The sequence below is a fragment of the Eumetopias jubatus genome, unplaced genomic scaffold (assembly GCF_037043125.1).
Source record: "Eumetopias jubatus isolate StellerSeaLion01/CBP00866 unplaced genomic scaffold, mEumJub1_p1.0 scaffold_4, whole genome shotgun sequence".
In the NCBI taxonomy this organism is placed as follows: Eukaryota; Metazoa; Chordata; class Mammalia; order Carnivora; family Otariidae; genus Eumetopias; species Eumetopias jubatus.
This window is the reverse complement of record NW_028274810.1, coordinates 52403043-52428125: the sequence shown is the minus strand read 5'-3', so window position 1 is coordinate 52428125 and position 25083 is coordinate 52403043. Positions and strand designations below refer to the sequence as shown.

The window sequence follows — 25083 nt, the reverse complement described above, 5'->3', positions numbered from 1 at the left end:
AAGTTTTGATAATGTGCTTTTATGATTATTGCTAGTTATTCAGTCACTTCTGAACACTGTCACATACCATTAACTGCATCCATGAGACAATAAACAGAATGCTCTCTTGGAAGATATCTAGAAAAACATGGGCTTTGGAAGTAGCCAAGTATGACTTTCAATGTCAGCCTTGTCACTTACTAAGTGACATGGGACAAATTTTAAACCCTTTAACCTTTGATAAACATATCTCTAGAAAGGGAAAACCTATCTCATAAGAGTGTTTGAGTATTGAAAGCAACACTTATCTCAAAGCCATGAGAAAGCCAACTTAAGAACTCACATTCTCGTGTTTGGGTTTGAATCTCCACTTAGAAGATCTAGAATCTTAACCAAGATATTTAACTGCCCCAAGAATCCTTCTCTGTAAAATTGTGATAGTAATTGACTCTTAAAGCTAATGAGATAAATTTTATCTTCTTCCCTCATCGTCGAGATGGACTAGAAAAGATAACTTTCCTTTAGAATATAGGAGAGTTTCTCTGACTAGAATCCTTCTTATTCTTCACCCTTTGACTTAGGCATGCATTTATCAATACACATTTTTATAATAGAAAGCTGGATACATCACCCTCAAAGAGCTAAATAGTGAAATTTCTCTTCTGGTAAACTTCCTAAAAGTACTAGTTCTTACAAAGCTCTTACCTAAACTGGGAATTCTGCAGTTTGAGATCTTAAAGAGTTGTTGACTCACATTTTAGCAAACTGAAAAATAATTTTTTTAAATTGATTCCTCTTCCTTGATCTCTGGTTGAAAAAAAAAATCCCTTCAGCCTGTGATCAAGATCATATCACCCATACTTCTTGTGATATTGCCATTTTTCTGTAAGGAAGCCAGAAAATGGAACAAAATAACCTATGCTCTGATTGAAAGCATTTCTGGCTCTGAAAAATAAACATATTATTTCAAAGAATTGTTGCTTTCTCAATCTCTCTGGCTGCAGTATGGGGAACTGGTTAAGGGGAGCAAGATTTGAAGCAGGAGAAACAAAAAATAAAAGGCTTTTGCAATAATTTAGATGAGATATGATGTGTTCTAAACTAAGATTATTGCAGAAAGGATGGAGCAAGTGGCAGTATTCAGAATATAGGAGGACTTGGTCCTGATTACGTATCAGGAATAAGGAAGCCAAAAAATGGTACTTAGGGCTCTGGCTTGCACAACTGGGAGGCTGGAGTAGAATCATTTGCTACGAAAAGGACCTAGGGGCAGGGATGGTTTTGACTGCAGAAAGAGCTACCTCATCTTTTCATAGGTGAAAATTGCAGGTGAATCTGTCATTTATCAACTCCAGACGGGCATCTGCATGACCAAGTCCTGCACACGCACAACATCAGCAATTATTTACCCATTGATTACCAACTTCTTTCTTCCTTTCTTTGGAGACTCATACTGCCCATCTTGATAATGCCAGGTTTAACATAGCACTCCAATAAAGCTGTGATCAGTGGCTATGGGCTGGGTTTCTGCACAAGCCAGGAGAGAAGTATTCAGTCAAGGGATGATCCCTGCCCTGGATGTCAGATACACTCTGATACCTCTGAATGCTGCTACCTCCCCGACTTGATCCCCTGGGGCTCAAAACTGACTCCTCTTCTGCCAGCTGTGAAGGCCTCATGGAAGGGCTTGCATTAATTGGGGATGCTAATGGGAAGCCAGTGGGACCTGAGCTCAGCCTGTGACCAAACTGAAGCAAACTAATCAGCTAGGTCAGTTACCCAGATAAAAAGCTAATGCCCATAATGAAAGCCTTAGCTGTGGAGCTTCAACTTCCAGAGCTTTATGTTTGCCATCTGTGAATTGAAAGAGTTGAACTGAATTACCTAAGGACTCCTTAGAATTTGAAATGCTAAGCCTTGTTATAATTGTCTGATCCCTCCCAACTCAAAACCTTTCCATGGCTCAACATTACCTGGAGAATAAAATCCAAACAGCCTGGCATTCAAGGCTCTTCACTCAGGCCCCCAAATATCACTGCTTCCACGTAACTAAAGGTCCAAACAGAGAAGATAATCAAAATGAAGATGAATCTTTCCATCTTTTGACCAATCTCTTAACTAGAGCACTTAATTCTTTTTATTGGAGGTTGACATGACTTCTTCTCATCTCGTCTGCAACTCAGTTTACTATCTGTGTGGCTTTGAACATGTAATTGTCTTCTCTGAGTTTAGTTTCTTCATCTGTGAGAAGATAATAATCTGCCTTTTATGTTGTGAAGATGGAATGAGGTAACATGAGTAAAGCACATAGCATCTTATCAGATGTTGAATAAACAACTCAATAAATTAACTGTGATATGCAAGAGATTAGAAATGCAATTTTTGGTTGCAACTAGCTACTGTGGAAGGCTGTTGATCTCGAAACTATCCATAAATTTGCACTTCCCTGGTCTTTTTCTTTCCTTTCTTTATTCTTTCCTTTCCTTCTTTGTTCCTTTCCTCTTTCCACAAATAAGTTCTAAAAGGCAGAACCTTAGAGTACTATTTCTGAAACTGTTTTCTTTAGGACATGAGTCTTTGAAAAAAGTCTTCGGGAAAAAATATCCTATGGTAATGGTCCCTTTTTTGGAGATTAATAAAGCATATTATATATAAGGGTTCAGAGAAGACTTATAGTTAAGAAACTTCTTTAATATATTTAATTCAAAGTTTCCCAAATTTATTTGACCCTAGAAAATCTTTCACCGAGAAATTGACTAACGTCTGAGTTAGTCATGAATTTCTAAAGGGATATATTTCTAGTTCTATTCTTTTCAGGCACATGTTTTTTCTATTTTCCTGTTCTTTAAAGTTGGATGGGGCCATGTGACATATTTTGCCACATAAAAGATGAGTGGAAGTAACATATGTCACTTGCACCTGGCATTTAAGGATTGGTTCATGATTCCCCAGTTCTCCCTCTCTCCCACCTTGATGACCAAAAGCATTCTTGATAGATTCTGGTCTCCGAGTCAGGACAATATAGAGCAGGACTACCTGCTCACCTGTAATGAACATAAAATGTAAATGAGAAATAAATTCTCATCATTTAAAACCACTGAGATTTGGGATGCCTGGATGGCTCAGTTGGTTATGAGTCTGCCTTCCACTTGGGTCATGATCCCAGGGTCCTGGGCTGAGCAGGGAACCTTCTCCCTCTCCCTCTGCTGCTCCCCCTGCTTATGCTTATTCTCTCCCAATCTCTGTGTCAAATAAATAAATAATTTTTTAAAAATAAACCCACTGAGATTTGGTGATTATTGGTTATGACAACATAATCTGACTTATCCTGACTAGTATAATTAAAGTTATTTACATCTTATAGATGTAGAGAATGTCTATATGATTCAAGTTTTTAAATCAAAGCAAAGTAAGATCAGTTATTTGGCCTTAACTGGAATTAATTGCCATGGGCTCAATATGATTGATAATAGGAAGGTCCACAATTAACAGGAACCAAAATTCCAAATTAACAACCAAACAATGGATTGAGTAAACATGTATTTCATCTATAAATTGCTTATGAAGGAACTATGGCCACAAAAACACCTAATACACTGGTTAGAGCAGGTTGGCATGAGTTATAAGTACTGACTATGGCATTCAGATTTGGGAAATCAGATCTCCATTCTGCCATTTAATATCTAGGTGTCCTTAGGAAATACTTAATGTCTCTGAATCTCAGTTTCTTCATTTGTAAAAATGGAGATAATAATACTGACTTCATTAGGGTGGTTGTCAGGATTAAATTATACAGAGTACCTTCAGAGTCTCTAGCACAAAGGGAACTTTCAATAGAATGTTCATTCATGGTAATGAAGAGAATTATAATTCTACCAAATATTACACTGTGTCAGAGTGGCCTTGGTGTTAGAATGCTAGAGTTTTAATACTGGTCCTGCAGTTTCCGGCTAAGAGAGCTTGAGAAAGTAGTTTAAGCTATAATCTGATTTTCTAATTTGATTATAGAAATTATCTATATCTATATCATGGAAAAATATCACAGGACAAATGAAGCAATGTTAATTATAGCACAGATAAATTATAAAGTATACCACATATAGTTATTTTATGATAATGATGATTATAAGATCACTCTATAAATTTGTTATCAAACATTAATTTATTTTTATTCATACTTCTCGAAGGTGTTTTCATCATAGGGCACCACTATTCATCCAGCTATTCCTGGGAGTCTTTCATAACTCCTCATTCTCCCTCTCTCTTCCCTGATTAAAATCTCCTTCATGCACACACATCTATTAAATCAACAAGTCTCATAGGTTCTACCTCTAACTTTCTCTGTGATCCACCCATTCCTCTCTATCCTCTCTGCCATGATCTCAACTCTCACTTAGAGATTGCAACAGTCTTTCAGCTGGTCTGTATCTTTCATTAAGCCATTGTCCACACTGCTGCCGGAATGATCTTTATAAACATGTGCTTATATTATTACCCATTTTGAAAACTCTTCAATGGCTTTGCATTTTTCTCAAGAAAAAGTCCAAATTTCCTTACCATGGCCTACAAGACCTTTCATGATGGGCCTGTGTTTACTTGTACAGGCCCTCAAACTCTCAGTGGTCTAGCTCTACTGAAAACCTCACCATTTTGGGGAAGTCCATGCTCTCCCTCTCTCTCTCTAGGCCTTTGTATCTGCTGCTTTCTTCACCTGAAACACCCTTTTTTGCCCCTCTTTAAAAACTAGTTAACTTCTACTCCACAAATATCTGTAGAATGGGTATTGAAATATCACTTATTTAGAAAACCTTCTGCATAACTTTACAGATAAAACTTTCTTACTACTCACTTTAGTAATTTTTTAAGTGCTATATCAGTAAGAATTTAAATGAGCACCTAAAAATGTTCTCAATCATCTTAGAAGACAGTGATTGATATTTAAAGCTTCATTTTTTATGGACAAAGAAACTCTTTTTATGTTTTGTCATTATTTTGGGTTTTTAGAAATTTAAAAGCTTAATAAATAAATTTTAAAAGCTCAATAAGTAACTGAAATATATAATAATTCAAAAAATTCAATAAAATTATTATCAGTGAGTTATGATGTAAGATCCCTAAAATATCCTGGGATACTTTTTCCTTCCTGATATGATAGTGTCATATCTTTTAATAGTTGACTTATTCAAAGAAATACAAACATGGTGAGAGTACGTTTTTCATGAGTTGTTCTGGATGCTACACAAATGTGTCATCAATTTAGAAAAAGCAGTGCTTATTTTGATAAGATCATAACAATGGTTTATATGTTCCAACTTAATGGACATGTTCTGCTTTCTATTTAACCTAGGAATTAGTTTATGTAAACTGTTAGCCTTTTAGTTTTATCACCCACTGAGTATGCCAACCCAAGCAAATGAAGGCTAATAGTCTAGTAAATGTTCTATGGATTTGAGGGTAGACTTGAACATTGCAGTAAATGCTGAAAAAAACAGACACAAAGCCCAAATAGAACAAATGAGATCATTTGCACAATCTGTGTCTCCCAAAGGAGGAGCAGGGTCTTGCAAGGACCTAGCCAGCTGCAAAGGGCAAAGAGGTTCTCGGACCAAGAAGCGGGAATGTGGTCTGGGATAATCAGAATGACAACTACCATTTTTGAGTACCTACTTTGTGCCAGGCATTGTGTTAAGTGCTTTATAGTGGAGATAAACTGCACCAGTCAGTGGGAATGCAATCTCAAAAGTAGCAGTAATATTCACCTAAAGAAAATCATCATAAATTTGTTTTCAGTTTTTGTCTTGAGGTGGAAAATTGATTTTATATTGTTATAGAGGAAAGAAAACTATGACCTATGTTTAGCTGATTTTCAAGGCTGATTTTATGCTCTGTTTGATTTTATGTTCAAATCAAATGTTTTACCCTCTATGATGTTAAAATGTTTTACCCTCTGTGATATTAAGATATCTTGTTAGGATATTAAGGAAATCATACTTAAAATACTAGATCATATTTTAATATGGGGTATGCATGAAGCCAACACTTCTCCCATTAATTCGATCACGCATTCATTCAACAAATATTTGTTGCAATAACCCCTCTGTGGAGATAGTGTTCTAGGTGTTGGAGATACAGTGGAGAACAAAACACATAGTCCCTACCCTCAGAGAGCTTACAGTCTAGGGGAGGAGGCAGATACTAAGCAAATAATCACACCAATATTTAGCACAACAGGTGAGAATCTCAATTCAGAAACTTGGGTGTCCAAGAAATGTATATTCTATAATTCAGTTTCTAGCCCTAAGTCTTCATTCCACCCTGCTGGCAGAAACAAACGATATACACACAAAGTTAATAACTGTCTCTCTCAGATTTGGCTTCCTTCCCTTTCCCAGGATGTAATTCTAGCATCTTACTCTCTGACAAGGCCCTTCTATCATCAAACTGTTGCTTTTTGGTAGGTCATTAATCATTCTCAGCTGCCTGGCTTTTTTGGTTCCAGTTGTCTTTGCTGCTTCTACACATCACTCATTACATGGAGAATGGTTTTTCTGAGGCTGACTGTGTTCCTTCCTAGGCCTTTCTGCTTCCCGAAGAATGTTATTTAGAAGCAGGACATAGGTCCTCTCTGCTCTATGGATTCATTAGGACTCTCTCTTTTCCTCATTCCCCACCTCTTCCAGCCCCACAGAAACTTCACATTTCCCTTCATGTTTAAGGTACTTGGAGTAAATTTAGACTGGCTGGGGGGCAGGTCCTGTAGAAGGGAGCTCAGACAGGGCTCTCTTGAGGAGATGAGATATTAACTGAGATCTGAAGCGGGGGGAGTGAAGAGTTAACATGTTGAAGGGGAGGGAGGGATGGGAAGGAGAGTGTTCCTAACCAAAGGGATACATGTGGCAAGGTCTGATGGCAGGAGAAAACTGAAAAACTAAATTACAAGCATTATCATTTGGGGACAAAGCCTAATTATAGAAGAATATACACTCTTGTGCTTTGTTTATGAGACCTCAACAAACTATATAGACATTAACCATTTACTGCACAATAGTGAAAAATGTTTAAGAACTTCTCAAAGCTTTGGGCTTGAGTTTAAGCCTGACCAGTTACCAGATGTATGGTCTTTGGTAAGTTACATCACCTATTTAAGCCTTAATTATATTACCTGGAAAATAGAGATTATAATAATATTACAACTACTTTCCCTATCTGTCTCATAGGATTGCTGAAGGATATAATGAGATAATGGATGTGAAAGTGTCCTACAACTGTAAAGAACTTTAACATGTACATTATTACGAGTGTGTTGTTGATAACTAAATCTATTCACAGTACAATTCAACATTTTCTTTTAGGGAGACTTTTACTGAGACAAAATGACAAATACTAAGGGTCCAACTTCTCATTTGTAATTGTATGTAACTACATAGAGGTGAACCAAATGAACACACTATGATACACAGTTATATCATGAATATAATATTCCTTCCCTACAACAGTTGCAAGAGCAGCTAACAACTTACTCACAGACAACAATAATGTAAGTTCTATATGAAAGATGCCTGGTAGAGAATAACCAAATAAAGCAAAGAATACCCAGCACAAAATAGGAGTTTAAAGTCAGGCCAGTCCCTACTCCCTCTTTAGGCCCCTAATTAGTCCATTAGGGGTGTATGTGTGTGTGTGTGTGTTTGAAGGGTAAAATGAGATGGCTAACTGCTAAGCAGAACTCTCATTCAATTCTTAAAATTCTATCATTGGGGAAATGCATATTAAACATATTAAAACAACAATGAGATACTACTACACATCTATTAGAATAGCCAAAATTTGGAATACTGACAATACCAAAGCAGGTAAGGATATGGAAAAATAGAGCTCTCATACATTGATGGAGGGAATGAAAAATTGTGTATAGCAACTTTGGAAGGTAATTTGGGGTTTTTATCTTTTTGCAAAACAACATACTATACAATCCAATAATCATGTTTCTCAGTATTAACCAAAGGAGTTGAAAACTTATGCCCACACAAAATCCTGCACACAGATGTTTATAGCAACTTTATTTATAATTGCTAAAATTTGGAAACAACCAAGATGTCCTTTGGTAAGTGAATGATAAACTGTGGTATATCCAGACAATGGAAAATCATTCAGCAATAAAAAGGAATAAGCTATAAAGCTATGAACAGACATGGAAGAACCTTAAATTCATATTACTAAGTGAAAGGAGCCAATCTGAAAAGGCTATATACACTATGATTCCAATTATAAGATATTCTGTTAAAGATAAGACCATTGAGACAGGAAAAGATCTGTGATTGCTGGATTGGGGAGTGAGGGAAAGAATAGAGCACAGAGGATTTTTAGGGCAGAGAAAATGCTCTATATAATACTATAATTTGGATATAGGTTATTATACATTTGTCCAAACCCATAGAATATACAACACTAAGGGTGAACCATTATGTAAACTATGGACTTTGGGTAGTTAGGATGTGTCAATGCAGGCTCATTGATTGTAACAAATGTACCACTTTGGTGAGTGTTTTTGATAATGGGAGAGGCTATGCATTGGTGGGGGAAGGAGTATATGGGAAATCTCTTATACCTTTTTTTGATTTTGTTATAAACCTAAAACAGCCAAAAAAATCCTAAATTTTTAAAAGTATTTTATTGGAAATAGAGCTTACTAGTGAGAATCCAAACCCAGCCCAGAAAGCCAGCAAAATAATTCCTTCTGTAACACCAAGGTGAAAGATCGTAAAATAAAAATTGATGCTAATCTAAAAGCATGGGAGAGTCTATAAGATCAGGAGTGAGAAGGGTAAAATGGAATAGGTCCAGTGCTTCAGGATCAGTTGCCCAGGGTCTAAGAATAATAAAATAGTTTTATTTTTCATTTAGGTTTGATGAGCAGTGACAGTAGAATATGTGAAAATTTTTGAAAGTCAAAAATACATAATAAAAAGAAACATTTTTTCGATTAAATCAAGTTTTTATTTTGTTACACAGAGTGTTATGGAAAGTCCAACCTTTCAGAAAGACAAAGAGATAAACCACAATGATTTATAACAGCAGAAAATCTATAATTCTTACTACCTGATCTAAGCTCTCAATCCACCTGAGAATCACCTTACTTTTGTTTAAAGGATGGCTCCAAAGAAATGGAGATTGTGAAGAAGTGGATACTTATAAAAGGCAGTTTCTACTGTTGCACAGATTCCACTCTTAGTTTTACACATACTCTTTTTCCAGAGAGTTTAGTGAGTTTCAAATGCCTTCTCCTCTCCTCTCCACTTAGAATGCTTTACAAAACAGGCCATACTGTCCTATGGCCTCAGGTTACAAAACGCAGGACTTGTTCTAACAGCATGGCATAGGCTGTTAGCAAGCTGTTTGGGGGAGTTGCTACCTCCCACTCCTCCTGTATCCACAAGCTAGCTCTAGAACCCTTCATAAGATAACATCCTGATGCCAACTATAGAGCGAGGACTTTATACTTTCTCTCTGGGCCCACTTAAGTCAGGGCTTAAAACCCAGAGCAGATTTTGGGCAGGCAGAGGAGGGTGCCCCCATGTGTCCCAGACTAACTCTTCTCACTGAATTGGGAGTGTGATGCCTGGTGGCTAAACAATGCAAATTTGATATTTTCTGTCATGTCTTTTGCTTGTCAAATAGTCTAATAAAGTTTCATAACTTCAGCTCTCAAATCTAAGAGGATAAAATTCTGATTTAAAGTTGGGTGTGAGAATCCAATATTCTCCTAACACTAACACATGCGGTAATTCATAAACTCTGGAAAATAGATCTTGGAAAGCCGAAGATTTAAAAGTCTATGGAACTTCATCTTGTAAAGATTTTTGGTCTAAGTAATTCTAATAATTTCCAAGCTTTGCTTCTAATGGAATAATAATTTTCTAACCTATTTGAATATTTTATAAGTACACATATGTAGTTATATGTACTTGGAATATGACTAAAAATATTAAGAAAATCCCAACAGAACTCTTATAATTAGCCTAGATCTCAAACTAATCATATATCTCTGAAATAAAAGTTTATTAAATTTGTTAAGTTAAAATAGAGGTTATACAACAAATATCATTTTCTAACATCAAAATCCCAGCTTACTGCACAGAAATTGGATGACTGGACATTAAACACTCTTTCTTTTTCTTTAAACATCAACAAGAGAAAATATTAGTAATGATGAATTATCCTTGTTGGTTTGACTTGGGTCCAAGCAAAGTATCTATTATATCTCCCTGAAAAGAAAAAATCAAACAATTACAATGCAATAAAATATAAATTAAAAGGTAAAGTTGCCTTTAAAATGCCATTTAAAATTTATAAATTAGTGATATATATAAAGGGCATCCAGTAAGATTGTAAAAAGTAAACAAACCAAAGTAAATTTAAATAGTAACAGTTACTTCCTAGTATAAATCTGCTTTTTCCTATGAAAGACGCTTTTAATGGAGTTTGATAAACAATTTTATAAGGATTCTGTTAAGGGATCATTTTTTGAATTTTATTTTATTATGTTATGTTAGTCACCATACATTACATCATTAGTTTTTGATGTAGTGTTCCATGATTCATTGTTTGCGTATAACACCCAGTGTTCCATGCAATATGTGCCCTCCTTAATACCCATCACTGGGCTAACACATCCCCCACCCCCCTCCCCTCTAAAACCCTCAGGTTGTTTCTCAGAGTCCATTGTCTCTCATGGTTCGTCTCCCCCTCCGATTTCCCCCCTTCATTTTTCCCTTCCTACCATCTTTTTTTTTTTTTTTAACATATAATGTATTACTTGTTTCAGAGGTACAGGTCTGTGACTCATCAGTCTTACACAATACACAGCACTCACCATAGCACATACCCTCCCCAATGTCCATCACCCAGCCACCGCATCCCTCCCACCTCCCACCACTCCAGCAACCCTCAGTTTGTTTTCCTGAGATTAAGAGTCTCTTATGGTTTGTCTCCCTCTCTGGTTTTATCTTGTTTCATTTTTTCCTCCCTTCCCCTATGATCCTCTGTCTTGTTTCTCAAATTCCTCATATCAGTGATATCATATGATACTTGTCTTTCTCTGATTGACTTATTTCATTTAGCATAATACCCTCTAGTTCCATCCACATCATTGCAAACGGCAAGATTTTGGTTTTTTTTGATGACTGCATAATATTCCATTGTATATATATACTACATCTTCTTTATCCATTCATCTGTTGATGGACATCTAGGCTCTTTCCATAGTTTGGCTATTGTAGACATTGCCGCTATAAACATTGGGGTGCAGGTGCCCCTTCAGATCACTACATTTGTATCTTTGGGATAAATACCCAGTAGTGCAATTGCTGGGTTGTACAGTAGCTCTATTTTCAACTTTTTGAGGAACCTCCATACTGTTTTCCAGAGTGGCTGCACCAGCTTGTAGTCCCACCAACAGTGTAGGAGGGTTCCCCTTTCTCCGCATCCTCGCTAACATCTGTTGTTTCCTGACTTGTTAATTTTAGCCATTCTGACTGGTGTGAGGTGGTATCTCATTGAGGTTTTGATTTGTATTTCCCTGATGCTGAGTGATGTTGAACACTTTTTCATATGTCTCTTGGCCATTTGGATGTTGTTAAGGGATCATTTTGACAGCTCCTGTTTAGCCTTAATATCTAAACCTCAGTTTTCTCATCTGTAAAACAGCTTGTGATATTAATGGTATCTTAAACTCTTTCCTGACCTACAGTGCTTGATTTAGAGAGAGTTAAATATCTGAATTTCAATATTTTATAGTTAATTTAATAATAATGATCTTTGTACCAAGGTGGTAAAATAATAATTTGTAAGAGGATGAAACCAAAGATGGAAGATGAGTTTTTAAGAAAGATATTGTGAAAAGATGGAATCGGAAGCAGAAGACCAGAGTTTTCTCTACTACACAGTGAAGGTGATCTTAAGAAAATCACTGATATCTGGGAATCTTAGTTTCCCTGAATGTATAATAGAAATATTAACAACCACTTCTAAAAATTATTATAAGAGTTGAATGAACTAAAATACGTAAAAGTGTTTCACAAACTCTAAAGAGTTATAAACACCTGAGATGGTACTTCATAAGTCAGTTCTGCCTTTAGCCTCTACTAAGGATGACATTCCCCATCCTTCAAGTCTTGACACAAAATCAGTTGCCAAGCTTCTCCTCAAACCCATCTCTTTCTAGTTCAGTCTCTCACTTGGACTAACACAGTTCACTACTGTAATCTGTTCACTATTGTATCCTTAGCACCTAAAACAGATCCTGTCACGTAGTACATACTCTGTAGATATCTGTTGAATGAATGAACTGTCTTTATGTAAATACCCAAACTACAGAGAAAAAGAGGGCAAACATTTATATACTGAAACATAAGAACAGAAATAGTATCCAGGAGTGATTCTCCACAGGCTACCTCCAGAGAAAAAAGTTGCTTTGTGCAATGCCCCCATTGAAATTAGCTTCTGCCAAGTATTTAAACTATAATTCTGTTCAGTTCAAGACTTAGACCCAGCAACCAATCACAACCCACCAGAAGAGGAGGTGGTACTTCAACAAACAATAATGCTAATGTGGTGGTAAATCCTGCTGACAACCAGCTACATCACAAAGTTATCACTGCAAAGCTTGGACCCTATACTCCTGATCATGCCAGGCATCAGGCTGTTGTTACCCCTAGCCACAAACCCTGAGTTGGTAGGACAGGAGTGTTCTACTATGTCATATCACAAAAATATTCTGGTCCTTGAACACATCAGGGAGGTGCCAGAGTTTCAGAAATCATTTTGCTTAAAACATCCACAACCCAAGGATCAAAGTTCTTCCCCAGCAGTGCGAGGCCACAGAGGATGATGGGCAATGTAGAAACAAGAGGGAGTCATGGTCCTATACCTATACCATGGTCCCTGATATACCTCAGTGGGTTTCCACCAATGGACCCTGATCTGCACACCTGGTGCATGTGTTATCTGGTACTTGGCCTTTGTAAAACCAATATTCCTGTGAAAGTTCCCTTTGTACCCATCCTTAATCCTATTCTTCCCTCATCTTTCCCTTCCCAGAGGCAGCCTTTATTATAAATTTGGTGTACATCTTTCCTATAGAATGAAAACATAAGCCTTCCAAAATTTTGATTCACCCTTGGTTAAAATTAATGGAGAAATTATAGGACACAATGTTACTTGATAAGATACCTTGATAGGAAATAATGGTTTGACATTAATTACTTTAAAACTTCAAATTACTATTTGATTATAATTCTTCTCTGAAAAGTTCAGAGTTGTATCAGGTAAACTTGTGTTTGGCTGTAAGTAATACAAAACCTGATTAATAGGTTTTTGTTGAATCTCCCGGAAAAATAACTCTGAACCTTTAAAATATAATGACCAAAAGCATGAAAAACATATTTGTATTAGGAAACTGTATTTATTGTTAATGTATGGAACATATTTGTTACAAGGAAATTTTGCTTACCAGTATTAAAATCATTAACATACATACAACACACATATACACACACACAATTTGTCAAAAATGTTCAGACTCTCAGCTTAGCCTTCTGCTTTCAGAGCATACTGCTCAAAATAAAAGATGTTTCTAATGTATATATATAACACATGTTTATCCATCCAACAGTCGATGGACATTAGGGCTGTTTCCATAATTTGGCTGTTGTAGATAATGTTCCTATAAACCTCTGGGTGCATGTATTCCTTTGAATTAGTGTTTCTGTATTCTTTAGGATACATCTAGTAGTGCAACTGCCAGATCGTAGGGTACTTCTATATTTAACTTTTTGAGGAGCCTCCATACTGTTTTCCAGAGTTGCACCAGTTTGCATTAAAAAGAATGAAATCTTGCCATTTGCAACGATATGGATGGAGGTAGAGATTATTACGCTAAGCGAAGTAAGTCAGTCAGAGAAAGACAAATACCATATGATTTCACTTGTATGAAATTTAAGAAACAAAACAAATGAGCATAGGGAAAAAGAGAGAGAGAGAGAGGCAATCCAAGAAACAGACTCTTAATTATAGAGAACAATGGTTACTAGAAGGGAGGTGGGTGGGGGTGATGGTTTAAATGGGTGATGGGGATTAAGGCATGTATTTGTGATGAGCACCGGGTCATGTATGGAAGTGTTGAATCACTAAATTCTATACCTGAAACTAATATTACACTGTATGTTAACTAACTGGAATTTAAATAAAAACTTTAAGGTAGTTAGGAAAATCTCCTTAAATGTCCACAGTCAATATGCATGTCAGCCAGTTAAGAAAATACTCTCCAAAACTATTTGGAATACTTCATTTTTTCTTAATTGGGAAAACCTATTTTTACCCTGAGAAGAATAATAATTGTATATAGAAAATATGCAGCAAATCAAGCAGATAATTTTAATATTCTTTGTATTAAGGAACTTGTATATATTTGGCATTTTAAATATTCATTATTTATAAGAGAATTTGCCATTATTAGATTGTCTCACAAATAAATTTGTGATTCTAATTTAAATGTGTAATTGGGTAATTGACTTAGACTTGTGATTGTAGATTGAAATATTATTAATTTGTAAAAAGCACTGGCACATTTAAGAAAATTTAAGATTCATCATATTCAACATTTATTTATTTATTTTTAATTTTATCTTTTTTTATTATGTTATGTTAATCACCATACATTACATCATTAGTTTTTGATATAGTGTTCCATGATTCATTGTTTGCATATAACACCCAGTGCTCCATTCAGTACGTGCCCTCTTTAATACCCATCACCAGGCTAACCCATCCCCCCACACCCCTCCCCTCTAGAACCCTCAGTTTGTTTCTCAGAGTCCATAGTCTCTCATGGTTCGTCTCCCCCTCCGACTCCCCCCCTTCATTTTTCCCTTCCTGCTATCTTCTTCTTCTTTTTAACATATAATGTATTATTTGTTTCAGAGGTACAGGTCTGTGATCCAACAGTCTTACACAATTCACAATGCTCACCATAGCACATACCCTCCCCAATGTCTATCACCCAGAAAACTTCCAAACTTGTTTTATGAGACCGCCATTACCTTGATCCCCAAACCAGACAAAGACCCCATCAAAAAGGAGAATTACAGACCAATATCCTTGATGAACATGGATGCATATTCAACATTTAAAATTTATTAAATTAATAAGAATTCCTTAAGTATCAGATTTGCTTGCCCATAAGACAATTGAAGTACTTAAAAATCTATATTAAATTTATAAATTAAACTTAAAGGATTTAAAGGAACTTAATTGTTGCAAAAGTTTATTAAAAGTATGTATTAAAATTTGCTGGACTTATAAACAGTATAATAAAATATATTATCTAAATGTAAGAGCTTAAGATGAACTAAGATTTTAAAAATTTTATAAAATATTTGAATGTGAACATTTTAAGCAAAAGTAGACTGAGTAATCATCTCCATGTCCAAAAGAAATATTAAAGACAAAGGAAAAAAACGAAAGGAAAAAAACCTCACATTACTACCTCATACATGTCTCCTAATACACGTGTGCAAGACAGTCTCTGTGGTATCATTGGCTTGTATGGTATTTGAATTTTCACTTTTATTGAATTGCTCTGCAAAGAGGCTATGCTCTCTCTCTCAAATAAATAAATAAATCTTTAAAAGATAAAATAAAAATTTTAAAAACCGAAAAGTTGAAAAGCTATCTTAAAAATAATGGACATCTTGGGCGCCTGGGTGGCTCAGTTGGTTAAGCGACTGCCTTCAGCTCAGGTCATGATCCTAGAGTCCCGGGATCAGGTCCCGCATCAGGCTCCCTGCTCGGCGGGGAGTCTGCTTCTCTCTCTGACCCTCTCCCCTCTCATGCTCTCTCTCTATCTCATTCTCTCTCTAAAATAAATAAATAAAATCTTAAAAAAAAAAAATAATGGGCATCTAGTGATACTGATGGCTTGTCAAAGTTTTACAACAAAGTTTTCATATTTGAAGATCAGAGTAAGGGAACAGGATAACACTACAGAAACAAAAAAACAAATGCATATTTCGGGAACATTGGATAATATCTAAAATATTATCATTTCTTGTAAAAGTCTTTGAATATTTGCAGTAAACTTCTTCAGCTATATTCAACAATTATTAAATCCCAACAGTATACTAGGCACAACTTAAAGTTATCCCACGTAACATTTATAATTATTATGCTACAACATTATTGTTTTCACTTTACAGAGTAAAAACACAAGGGTCGAAGAAAATAAGCCTAATAGACACCATGCTTAGTAGGTAGCAACTCTTGAGACTTACGTTCTTCCTATTGCACTACACTTAAGATATTTAAGAAATGTAAACTCCTTGTATGATACAAAATTGCATAAAATCACATAGAATAACATAAACTTTTGACTTTTGAGTCTTACCCGGCCAGAATCCAAAGGAGAGGGCATATTTCTTAGTTCATACACAGCAACCTGTCCATCACTGTCACCCACTAGAAGGCAATCTGTTTGTTTGGCAAAGAGAACAGTTGTGAACTTGATTCCAGGGTTAGCAACATTCACAATGAGAGGATCCAAACTGTAATAAAACACTTTCTTTGTAAATTCAGTTGTTGTTATTACATTCTTTTTGTATACAGATTAAGAAAATTCAGATATTTTCTGTGATTTCATGTGACAAAAACAAAACAAAATAAGCTTCTTAAGTTTCCAAAATCAAAATAACGGCTTCTCAACTCCATAATCAATCAAACTTTCATTTCTTCAGTAAACTAATTTCAAATAAATAAACTCAAGAAGTTCACAATTAAGATGTGCACTCACAAGTTTAAACTCCTGTGCTGGTGAACTTTATGTATTAACTTGGCTGGTCTATGGTACTCAGTTGTTTGGACAACACCCCTCTACACTTTGCTGTGAGGGTGCTTTGTTTAGATGAATTGACATTTAGAGCAGTAGAATTTGAATAAAGCAGCTTACACTTACCCTCCATAATGTTGGCAAACCTTATTCAATTCGATGAAGACCTTAAGAGAAAAGACTGAGGTCCCTGAAGTGGAATAAAACTGCCTCCAGTCTGCCTTTAGACTCCTGACTGCAGCATGGACTTCTGATGGAAATTCTAGCCAGCCAGACTGTAGCGCAGACTTGGCACTTGCCAGGCCTCACAGTCATGTGAGCCAATTCCTTAAAATAAATCTCTTTCTCTCTTTTTATTGCTTCTGTGTCTCTGGAGAACCCTGACTAATACAACTTCTTAAGTAGTAATGCCTTTTAATAGAAGGATATTTTGATCCAAATGAACCTCTGGAACATAAAAGAATACTTTGAACAAGAACTTTTTCTATTCCCCATCGTCCAGAGCAATCTACTGATGCCCCACAAAACAACAGAAGCGGTGACTTGCATACTTCTGAAGAAATGTCCTGAGAACCACAGTTCTACCAAGACAATTAAAATCACAAGTGGGATGAGTTAAATAATCATTTTATACATTAGTCATCTCATACTCAAATATAAATTGCTTTGTGATATAATCCTTGGTTTGGGGTTCAAACTGTTTTATAGTATAAGCCATGACAAAATTTTAGAGTTACTAAATTATTAACTTCTAGGGGAAAAAAATGCCATTAAAAATAAACCCATTGAATTTTCTGTCACTTATTTTAAGCAAGAATGTATTTCCCTGATTCTTCTGCTAGTAACTAGCATAAAAATCTACAGTATTTTCCAACTGAAGAAGTAAAATCATTAAACACTTTATTCCTGTACTATACAAATTTCCATTTTAAAATGAAAGATGAGTCTAGAGGACACTCTAATAACTTTGGTGTAAAACCTTAAATTAAAAATTTTAATTAAATGCATGGCCCTGGGCGCCTGGGTGGTTCAGTTGGTTAAGCATCTGCCTTTGGCTCAGGTCATGATCCCGGAGTCCTGGGATCAGGCCTGCATCGAAGTTCCCTGCTCAGCGGAGAGTCTGGTTCTCCCTCTGCCCTTCAGGCTGCTTGTGCTCTCTCTCTCACTCACTCTCTCTCTCTCTCTCTCTCTCAAATAAATAAACAAATAAATCTTTAAAAAGAGAGATTCTTAAAAAAATAAAAATAAAAATATGTGCATGGCCTTTTGAATATGTTTTAAAACAAGGTAAGAGAATACGTAAATATTGTAAAAAATAATTATTTTGTTCCCTTTATCTTATTGCAGAAAATCTTCAGTTAAAAACAAACAAATGCCTCTCTGCATTCTTCTATAAATTAGGCAATGAAAATTCAAGGTAGCTATGATAACTCATATCAGCCTGTAAAAGTTTGAGATGGATAAGATGACCTATTTTCATTTAAATATTTTTAAAAACACATATGGTCTAAGTAACTAAAATGAATATAGCATCCTGGCATATATCTTTTACTCGTAGAGGACTCTCACAGCGTAAACTATTACTTGTTTTAAAATAACTACAATTCCCTCTAACCAATACCAAATCTATCAGGTATCATTTAGTTTAAACTGCTTCTATGAGAAGTATCACCAAGAAAAACATTAACACTTACGTGCTGACATGAAGGTCCCAAATCTCCACTCTGCTCTCATTTGCAGCTGCAAATATATAGGAGGATTTTGGAGACCAGGCAACATCATAAACAACATAAGTGGTTGGATAAAAGCTCAAAAATGGTGTGGTGTTCTCCTGTTGCCATATAATAACACCCCAATCTGCAGAACAGCTTAAGAACACATCATGACAAAATGGATTCCATGCTATTTTATACACTGGGCCCTAGAATTAGAAAAATAAATTAAAATACATAGATAAATAATATTGAACATCTTATATTTTTAAACCTGACCAACAAATTAAAAATGCTAAGCTTTCTAGAAGATTTATGCACCATGCATTATTGTATATTATTTTAGCTGAGAGTAAGGTCATAGATAGGATCTTCCCTAAATTATGCCATATGGAAACATAAAAATACAGCTGTTACAATACTAACTAAATATCAATACATACTATACTTAATTACTTTAAAAGTATAAGGATTATTTTTTAAAAATGAGGGAGAAAATGAAGAAAACATAGATGAAACAATCACAAAGAATACAGAAAATAAGTATATGCCAGACACATTTTTACTTTGGGATCAGCATGTTATCATAAGCAAAGTCTCTTAGAAACAAATGAAAATTGTAACTTCCACAACTTGCAAGAAGAAATCAAGAATATCTAAAAGCCAGGGGTGCCTGGTGGCTCAGTCAATTAAATATCCAACTCCTGACTTCAGCTCAGGTCATGATCTCATGGTCATGAGATTGAGGCCTGTGTGGGGCTCCATGCTGAGCGTGGAGCCTGCTTAAGATTCTCTCACTCCCTCTCCATCTGCCCCTCCCAACCCTCCAGATCGCATATATGCATTCTCTCTCTCTCTCTCAAAAAAAAAACCAAAAAACTATCTAGAAGCCAAATAAGATGCCCCACATGTTATTGATGTTTCCATACAAGAAAGCACTTAATTCAAGCTGGTAATGTTAACTCTGAAGTTATAAATCTATTGCATGTTAAAAGTACTGTGTTTAAACACAGTATTAAATATTTTTTTCAGAAATATTAAAAGATAAATTTTCCATACCTACTATAATTAAACTAACCTTATGTCCTCTGTAGGTATCAAGGTATTGTTCATTATACGAACAAGAGCATTTGTGAATATGACCTTCTTCAGTGCCAGCCAAATAGATATTTGTATCCTACAACACAAAAAATTAAAATGTATTGGCTTGTTACACATTAGTAAATGTGCTAAATAGAAAATGAGATCCCTCAAGAGCTATTAAAATCAATTCTAGAACCCAAACTAGAAATTCTATCTTGATCATGGTTTTTTGTTGTCTTTTGCTTTCTGTTATGATTTTATAATAATTAAATTATCTGAAGGACTACTATGCAAAGAAAATACAGATTTGTTCTTTGCTGGAATAGAGGGAAGAACTTAGATCTTATCTAGAAATTAAATGGACAAGCACTGGCTTAAAATGAGGAAGAAAATTTCCAATATTTAAAGTTACCTAATAATGGAACTAATAATGGAATCCAGGGGAATAGTAAGTGTTCTTTTCATTAGAACTAGTCAAAGAGAAGAGAGATGACTTAACAGTATTTATGTATATAATGCTGAAGAAATGACTCTGGCTTGGAATGAAAGATTGAAATAAATGGATTTTTAACACTAAATGTATGCACTAAATAGAGATTTTAAGTGTATTTCCTACACTGAAGTCATAGTCAAAAGTTCTGAAAGTCAGACTTTATGTCCTGGCTATGTAAAGTCAGTATCACCTGGGAGCATTTTAGAGATGCAAAATCTCAGGCCCTACCCCAGACCTACTGAATCAGAATCTGCATTTTAACAAGATTCCCAAGTAATTTGTATGCACATTAAAATTTGAGACACACTGCTCTAGCATGTACCAGTACTTAAGAATGCAACTACTAGATCATGGAATATAAGTAGTTTTTTTTTTAAATCTTATTTATTTTTATTTATTTATTTATTCATTCATTCATTCATTCATTCATTCATGAGAGACAGAGAGAGAAAGAGAGAGAGAGGCAGAGGGAGAAGCAGGCTCCCAAGGAGCAGGGAGCCTGATGCGGGACTCGATCCCAGGATCCTGGGATCATGACCTGAGCCGAAGGCAGATGCTTAACCATCTGAGCCACCCAGGCGCCCTGGAATATAGGTAGTTTTAAATAACACAATAAAGTATATTTTTTCACCAAACTAGTATTACCAATTTATATTCAGCAGTATATAGAAGTTCCCTTTGATCCACATTCTCATCAACAGTTGGGTTACATTAGAAATCTTAAATTTTGCCATTGTATGAGGTATAAAATTATACCTAATGGTTTTAGGTCCCATTTTTATGAATATTAATAAGGTTGAGCACATTTTTATGTTTACTGGCCATTTGTATTTCCTCTTCTGTTCATGTCTCTTAACTGTTTTACTCATAATATTTTTTATATTCATTTATAAAGAAGTTCTTTATATATTCTATATATGACTATATATTATCTTTATATATCTATATTATATATTCTATTACATATGCTTGTCTATTATAAATGTTGCAAATATCTTCTCCAAGTATACGGTTTACCTTTTTACTTTCTTAGTATTTGACAGAGAGAGAGAGCTAGCAAGAGAGGGAACACAAGCAGGGGGAGTGGGAGAGGGAGAAGCAGGCTCCCCACTGAGCAGGGAGCCCAAAGTGGGGCTTGATCTCAGGACCCTGGCATCATGACCTGAGCCGAAGGCAGACGCTTAACGACTGAGCCACCCAGGCACCCCTCTTTGGTGTCTTTTGATAAACAGAAGTTCTCCTTTTAATGTAGCTGGTCTTATAACTTTTTTATATATTAGCATTTTTTTGTGCTTTGTTTAAGAAATTTTTCATATTTTGAGGTAATAGAAATGTTTTCCTACATCTTCTTCTAGAAGTTTTTTGTGTATGATGGGGTAGGTATCTAATTCCATTGTTATATGATTATTGATGTAATGATTATTCCAACACCATTTATATGTAGGTTATCTTTCTCTAGAGATCAAGGTCACTGTCTAGAGTTGTTTGTGTCAGTCTATAAAATCTGAGATTTCCATTCTAGAGATTTATTAGGGAGTTCTCTTAGGAACAATCTCTTTGAAAGGAACAGAAATGGGCAGAGATTTAAGTTGAACTATGATGCAGTTGCAACAGAGGGCTCAGCCCAAACTCCAAGAAGTTCTGAAGTTGAGATAGCCCTTCAGAGTCCTACCTCCAGGCAAGGAAGCCAGACATGTTATACCACCATCCTCCACCATCACCAATAAAGTAGTGAAGCAAAATGATAGACTCAAACCAAACCATATCAAAATCAAACTAAATGTAAATGGTCTAAACATCACAATTATAAAGGCAGACATTGTAAGATTAGATAAAAAAGCAAGACCCAACTATAAGCGACCAACAAGAAATGTACTTTAAATATAGAGACATACGCAGGTTAAATGTAAAAGAATGGAAAATGATTTAGGAAACAAAACAAACAAACATGGCAGGGGGGTTTGGCGGGGAATGAGAGGAAGACCAAGAAATAGACTCTTAACTATAGAAAGCAAACTGATAGTTACCAGAGGGGAGATGGGTAGGTGGATGGGTTAAATAGTTGATGGGTATTAAGGAAGGCACTAGTTGTGATGAACACCAGGTGTTGTATGTAAGTGCTGAATCACTAAATTCTGCACCTGAAACTAATATCACACTGTACATTAACAGGAATTTAAATAAAAACTTAGTTTAAAAAAAGATATATCATGCTAACACTAGTTAAAAGAAAGCGGGGTGCCTACATTAATATCAGATTAAGTTGATTTCAGAGTAAATAATATTACCGGTTATAAACAAGGCCACTTTACAATGATAAGAAAGTTGATTAATCAAGAGAACATAACAATCCTACACATTTATATATCTAAAACAAAGCATCAAGCTAAAAACTGATAGAATTACAAGGAAAAAATAAACAAATCCACAGTTATGGCCAGAGACTTCAGTACCTCTCTCTTAATAATTAATGGAAGAAAAACAGCAAGGGTATGGTCAACTCGAACAACACTTTCAACCACTCTAACCTGATTGTCATTCATAGAACATTCTACCCAACAGCAGCAGAATATATATTTTTCTGAAGTGCATAGTGAAATTTACATGTAAATATCACATTCTGGACTTTAAAACAAATCTCAATAAATTCAAAAGGATTCAGTATAAAAAGTTCATTCTCTGATAATGATGGAATTGAATTAGAAATCAATAACAGAAAGATCCTTGGAAAAGTACCAAATATTTAAAAACTAAATAGCATGCTTCTCAATAATCCACCCATCAAAAAAGAAATCAAAGGAGAAATTAGAAAGTATTCTGAATAGAACGAAAATGAAAATACAACATATTAGAATTTGTGGGATGCTGCCAAAGCAGTATTTAGAGAAAAATTATAGCACAAATGCCTCTATCATAAAAGAAGAAAAGTCACAAATCAATGATCCCAGCTTCCACTTTAAGAAGCCAGAAAAAGAAGAGCAAATAAAACCGAAGTAGAAGAATGAAAATAAAAGATCAAATTAGAAATCCATTATATAGAAAACAGAAAACCAATAGTGACAGAGAAATCAAAAGCTGGTTCTTTGAGATCAATAACATTGATAAATTTCTAACCAGACTAAAAAAAAGAGAAAGAAGAGAGAAGACACAAATTACTAATAGTAGGAATTAAAGAAGTGATAGCACTACATATTTTATAACTATTAAAGGATACTAAGGAAATATTACTATGCCACTAAATTTAATAACTTAGATGAAATAAATTCCTTGAAAGACACAAATTACCAAAGTTCACTCAAGAAGAAATAGATAATAATATAATAATAACCCTATATCTATTAAAAATTTTAATTTCTAGTTGAAAGTTAAAAATCCTCCCCCCCAAAAAAACTCTAGGTCCAGATGGTTTATTAATTCCATCAAACACGTAATGAATAAATAATGTTAATTGTATGTAAATTCTTTCAAAAAAGTAAAAAGGGAACACTTTTCAACTAATTCTACAGGATTATCCTAATACCAAAACCAGACAAAGACATTACCAGAAGAGAAAACTATGGATGAATACCCCTTACAAACAAAGATGAAAAATCTTAAACAAAATATTAGCATACCAAATCCAACAGTAGATTAAAAGTATAAATCATGATCAAATGGGATTTATTTCAGAAACAAAAATTTAAAAATTCATGTAATTCATCATGTTAACAAACTTAGAAAGAAAAACCATATAATCATCTCCACTGATGTAGAAAAAGTATTTGACAAAAACCTAACATCCATCCCTGATAAAAGTCTCAACAAATGGTAATGTAATGGGATCTCTTCAATGTGACTGCATCTACAAAAAAACCACAGCTTACATCATACTTAATAGGAAAAGGACTGAATACTTTCTCCCTAAGATCAGAAACAAGAGAGGGATGTTTTCACCACTTCTATTCATCATTGTGCTGGAAGTTCAAGCCACTATAATCAGGAAAGAAAAATAAATAAAAGGTAACCAGATAAGAAAGGAAGAAGTAAAACTATTTACAAACTACATTATCTCAAATTCTTTACACCAAGGACATTTCTAGGACACGAGACACCAGAAAAGGATTTCTCAATCCAACACCATTGATATTTTGGGTCACCTAATAATAATAATAATAATAATAAATATTATTATCATTATCTGTCTCCTCCTTCTTCTTCTTCCCCATCTCCTTCTTTTTTCTTCCCCTTCTCTTTCTCCTTCCTCTTCTCCTTCACCTTCCCTTTCCTTTTTTCCTTCTCCTTCTTCTGTGCAGAGGAAGACAGTACTCGTCTTGTGCATTGTGGGATGTTTAGCAGCATCCTTGGTCTTTGCATTCCTTCCCATGTCCCACCTCTTAGAGCTGAAACAACCAAAAATATCTCAAGACATTGTGAAATGTACCCTCGTGATGAGAAATGCCCCTCCCTGCCAACACTGAGAACCACTGTTCTAGAGTCCAGGTGAAATGTGAATTACAAGAACTTGAGAATGAAAGCAGTTAAGAATACAACTACAGTGGTAAAAGTGAAACATAATAAAGGCTTGAACTGCATTAGCAATGAGTAGGCTTGGACTGAAAAGAGTAGGAAAATAAGACTTAAATATCATTTGGATGATAGGGTAGAATAGAGTAGGAGCTCAAGTTTTGGTTTGCATAATTAGGTAGATGATGGTGTCACTAAAAAGATGGTCATATTACATATAACAGAAAACACATAGGATATGTTTCCTTAGATGTCTGTCATAGTCGCTGAATTTACTGACTCCAAAGAACTTCCAGATAAAAAGAATGAGAAAAAGTAGAACTTCACTAATTGTGCTTTGATTTGATTCTGGTCTTGATAAGCATGAACTTAACTGGTCTTCCTGATCCTCAGAATCATGAGAGTTACCACTCATATTGACACAGAGGACTGTG

At 35.1% G+C, this 25083-nt stretch overlaps 1 protein-coding gene across 1 annotated transcript in view; it reads right to left on the bottom strand.

Moving 5' to 3' along the window:
• Nucleotides 1–10179: 10179 nt before the first annotated feature.
• DNAI4 (dynein axonemal intermediate chain 4) overlaps nucleotides 10180–25083 on the bottom strand; it is a 97135-nt gene continuing 82231 nt past the window's right edge. The window contains 5 exon segments of the mRNA XM_028102371.2: nucleotides 10180–10197; nucleotides 10200–10244; nucleotides 16421–16577; nucleotides 18553–18779; nucleotides 19649–19747. Of these exon segments, the coding sequence (XP_027958172.2) occupies nucleotides 10180–10197; nucleotides 10200–10244; nucleotides 16421–16577; nucleotides 18553–18779; nucleotides 19649–19747 (546 nt within the window).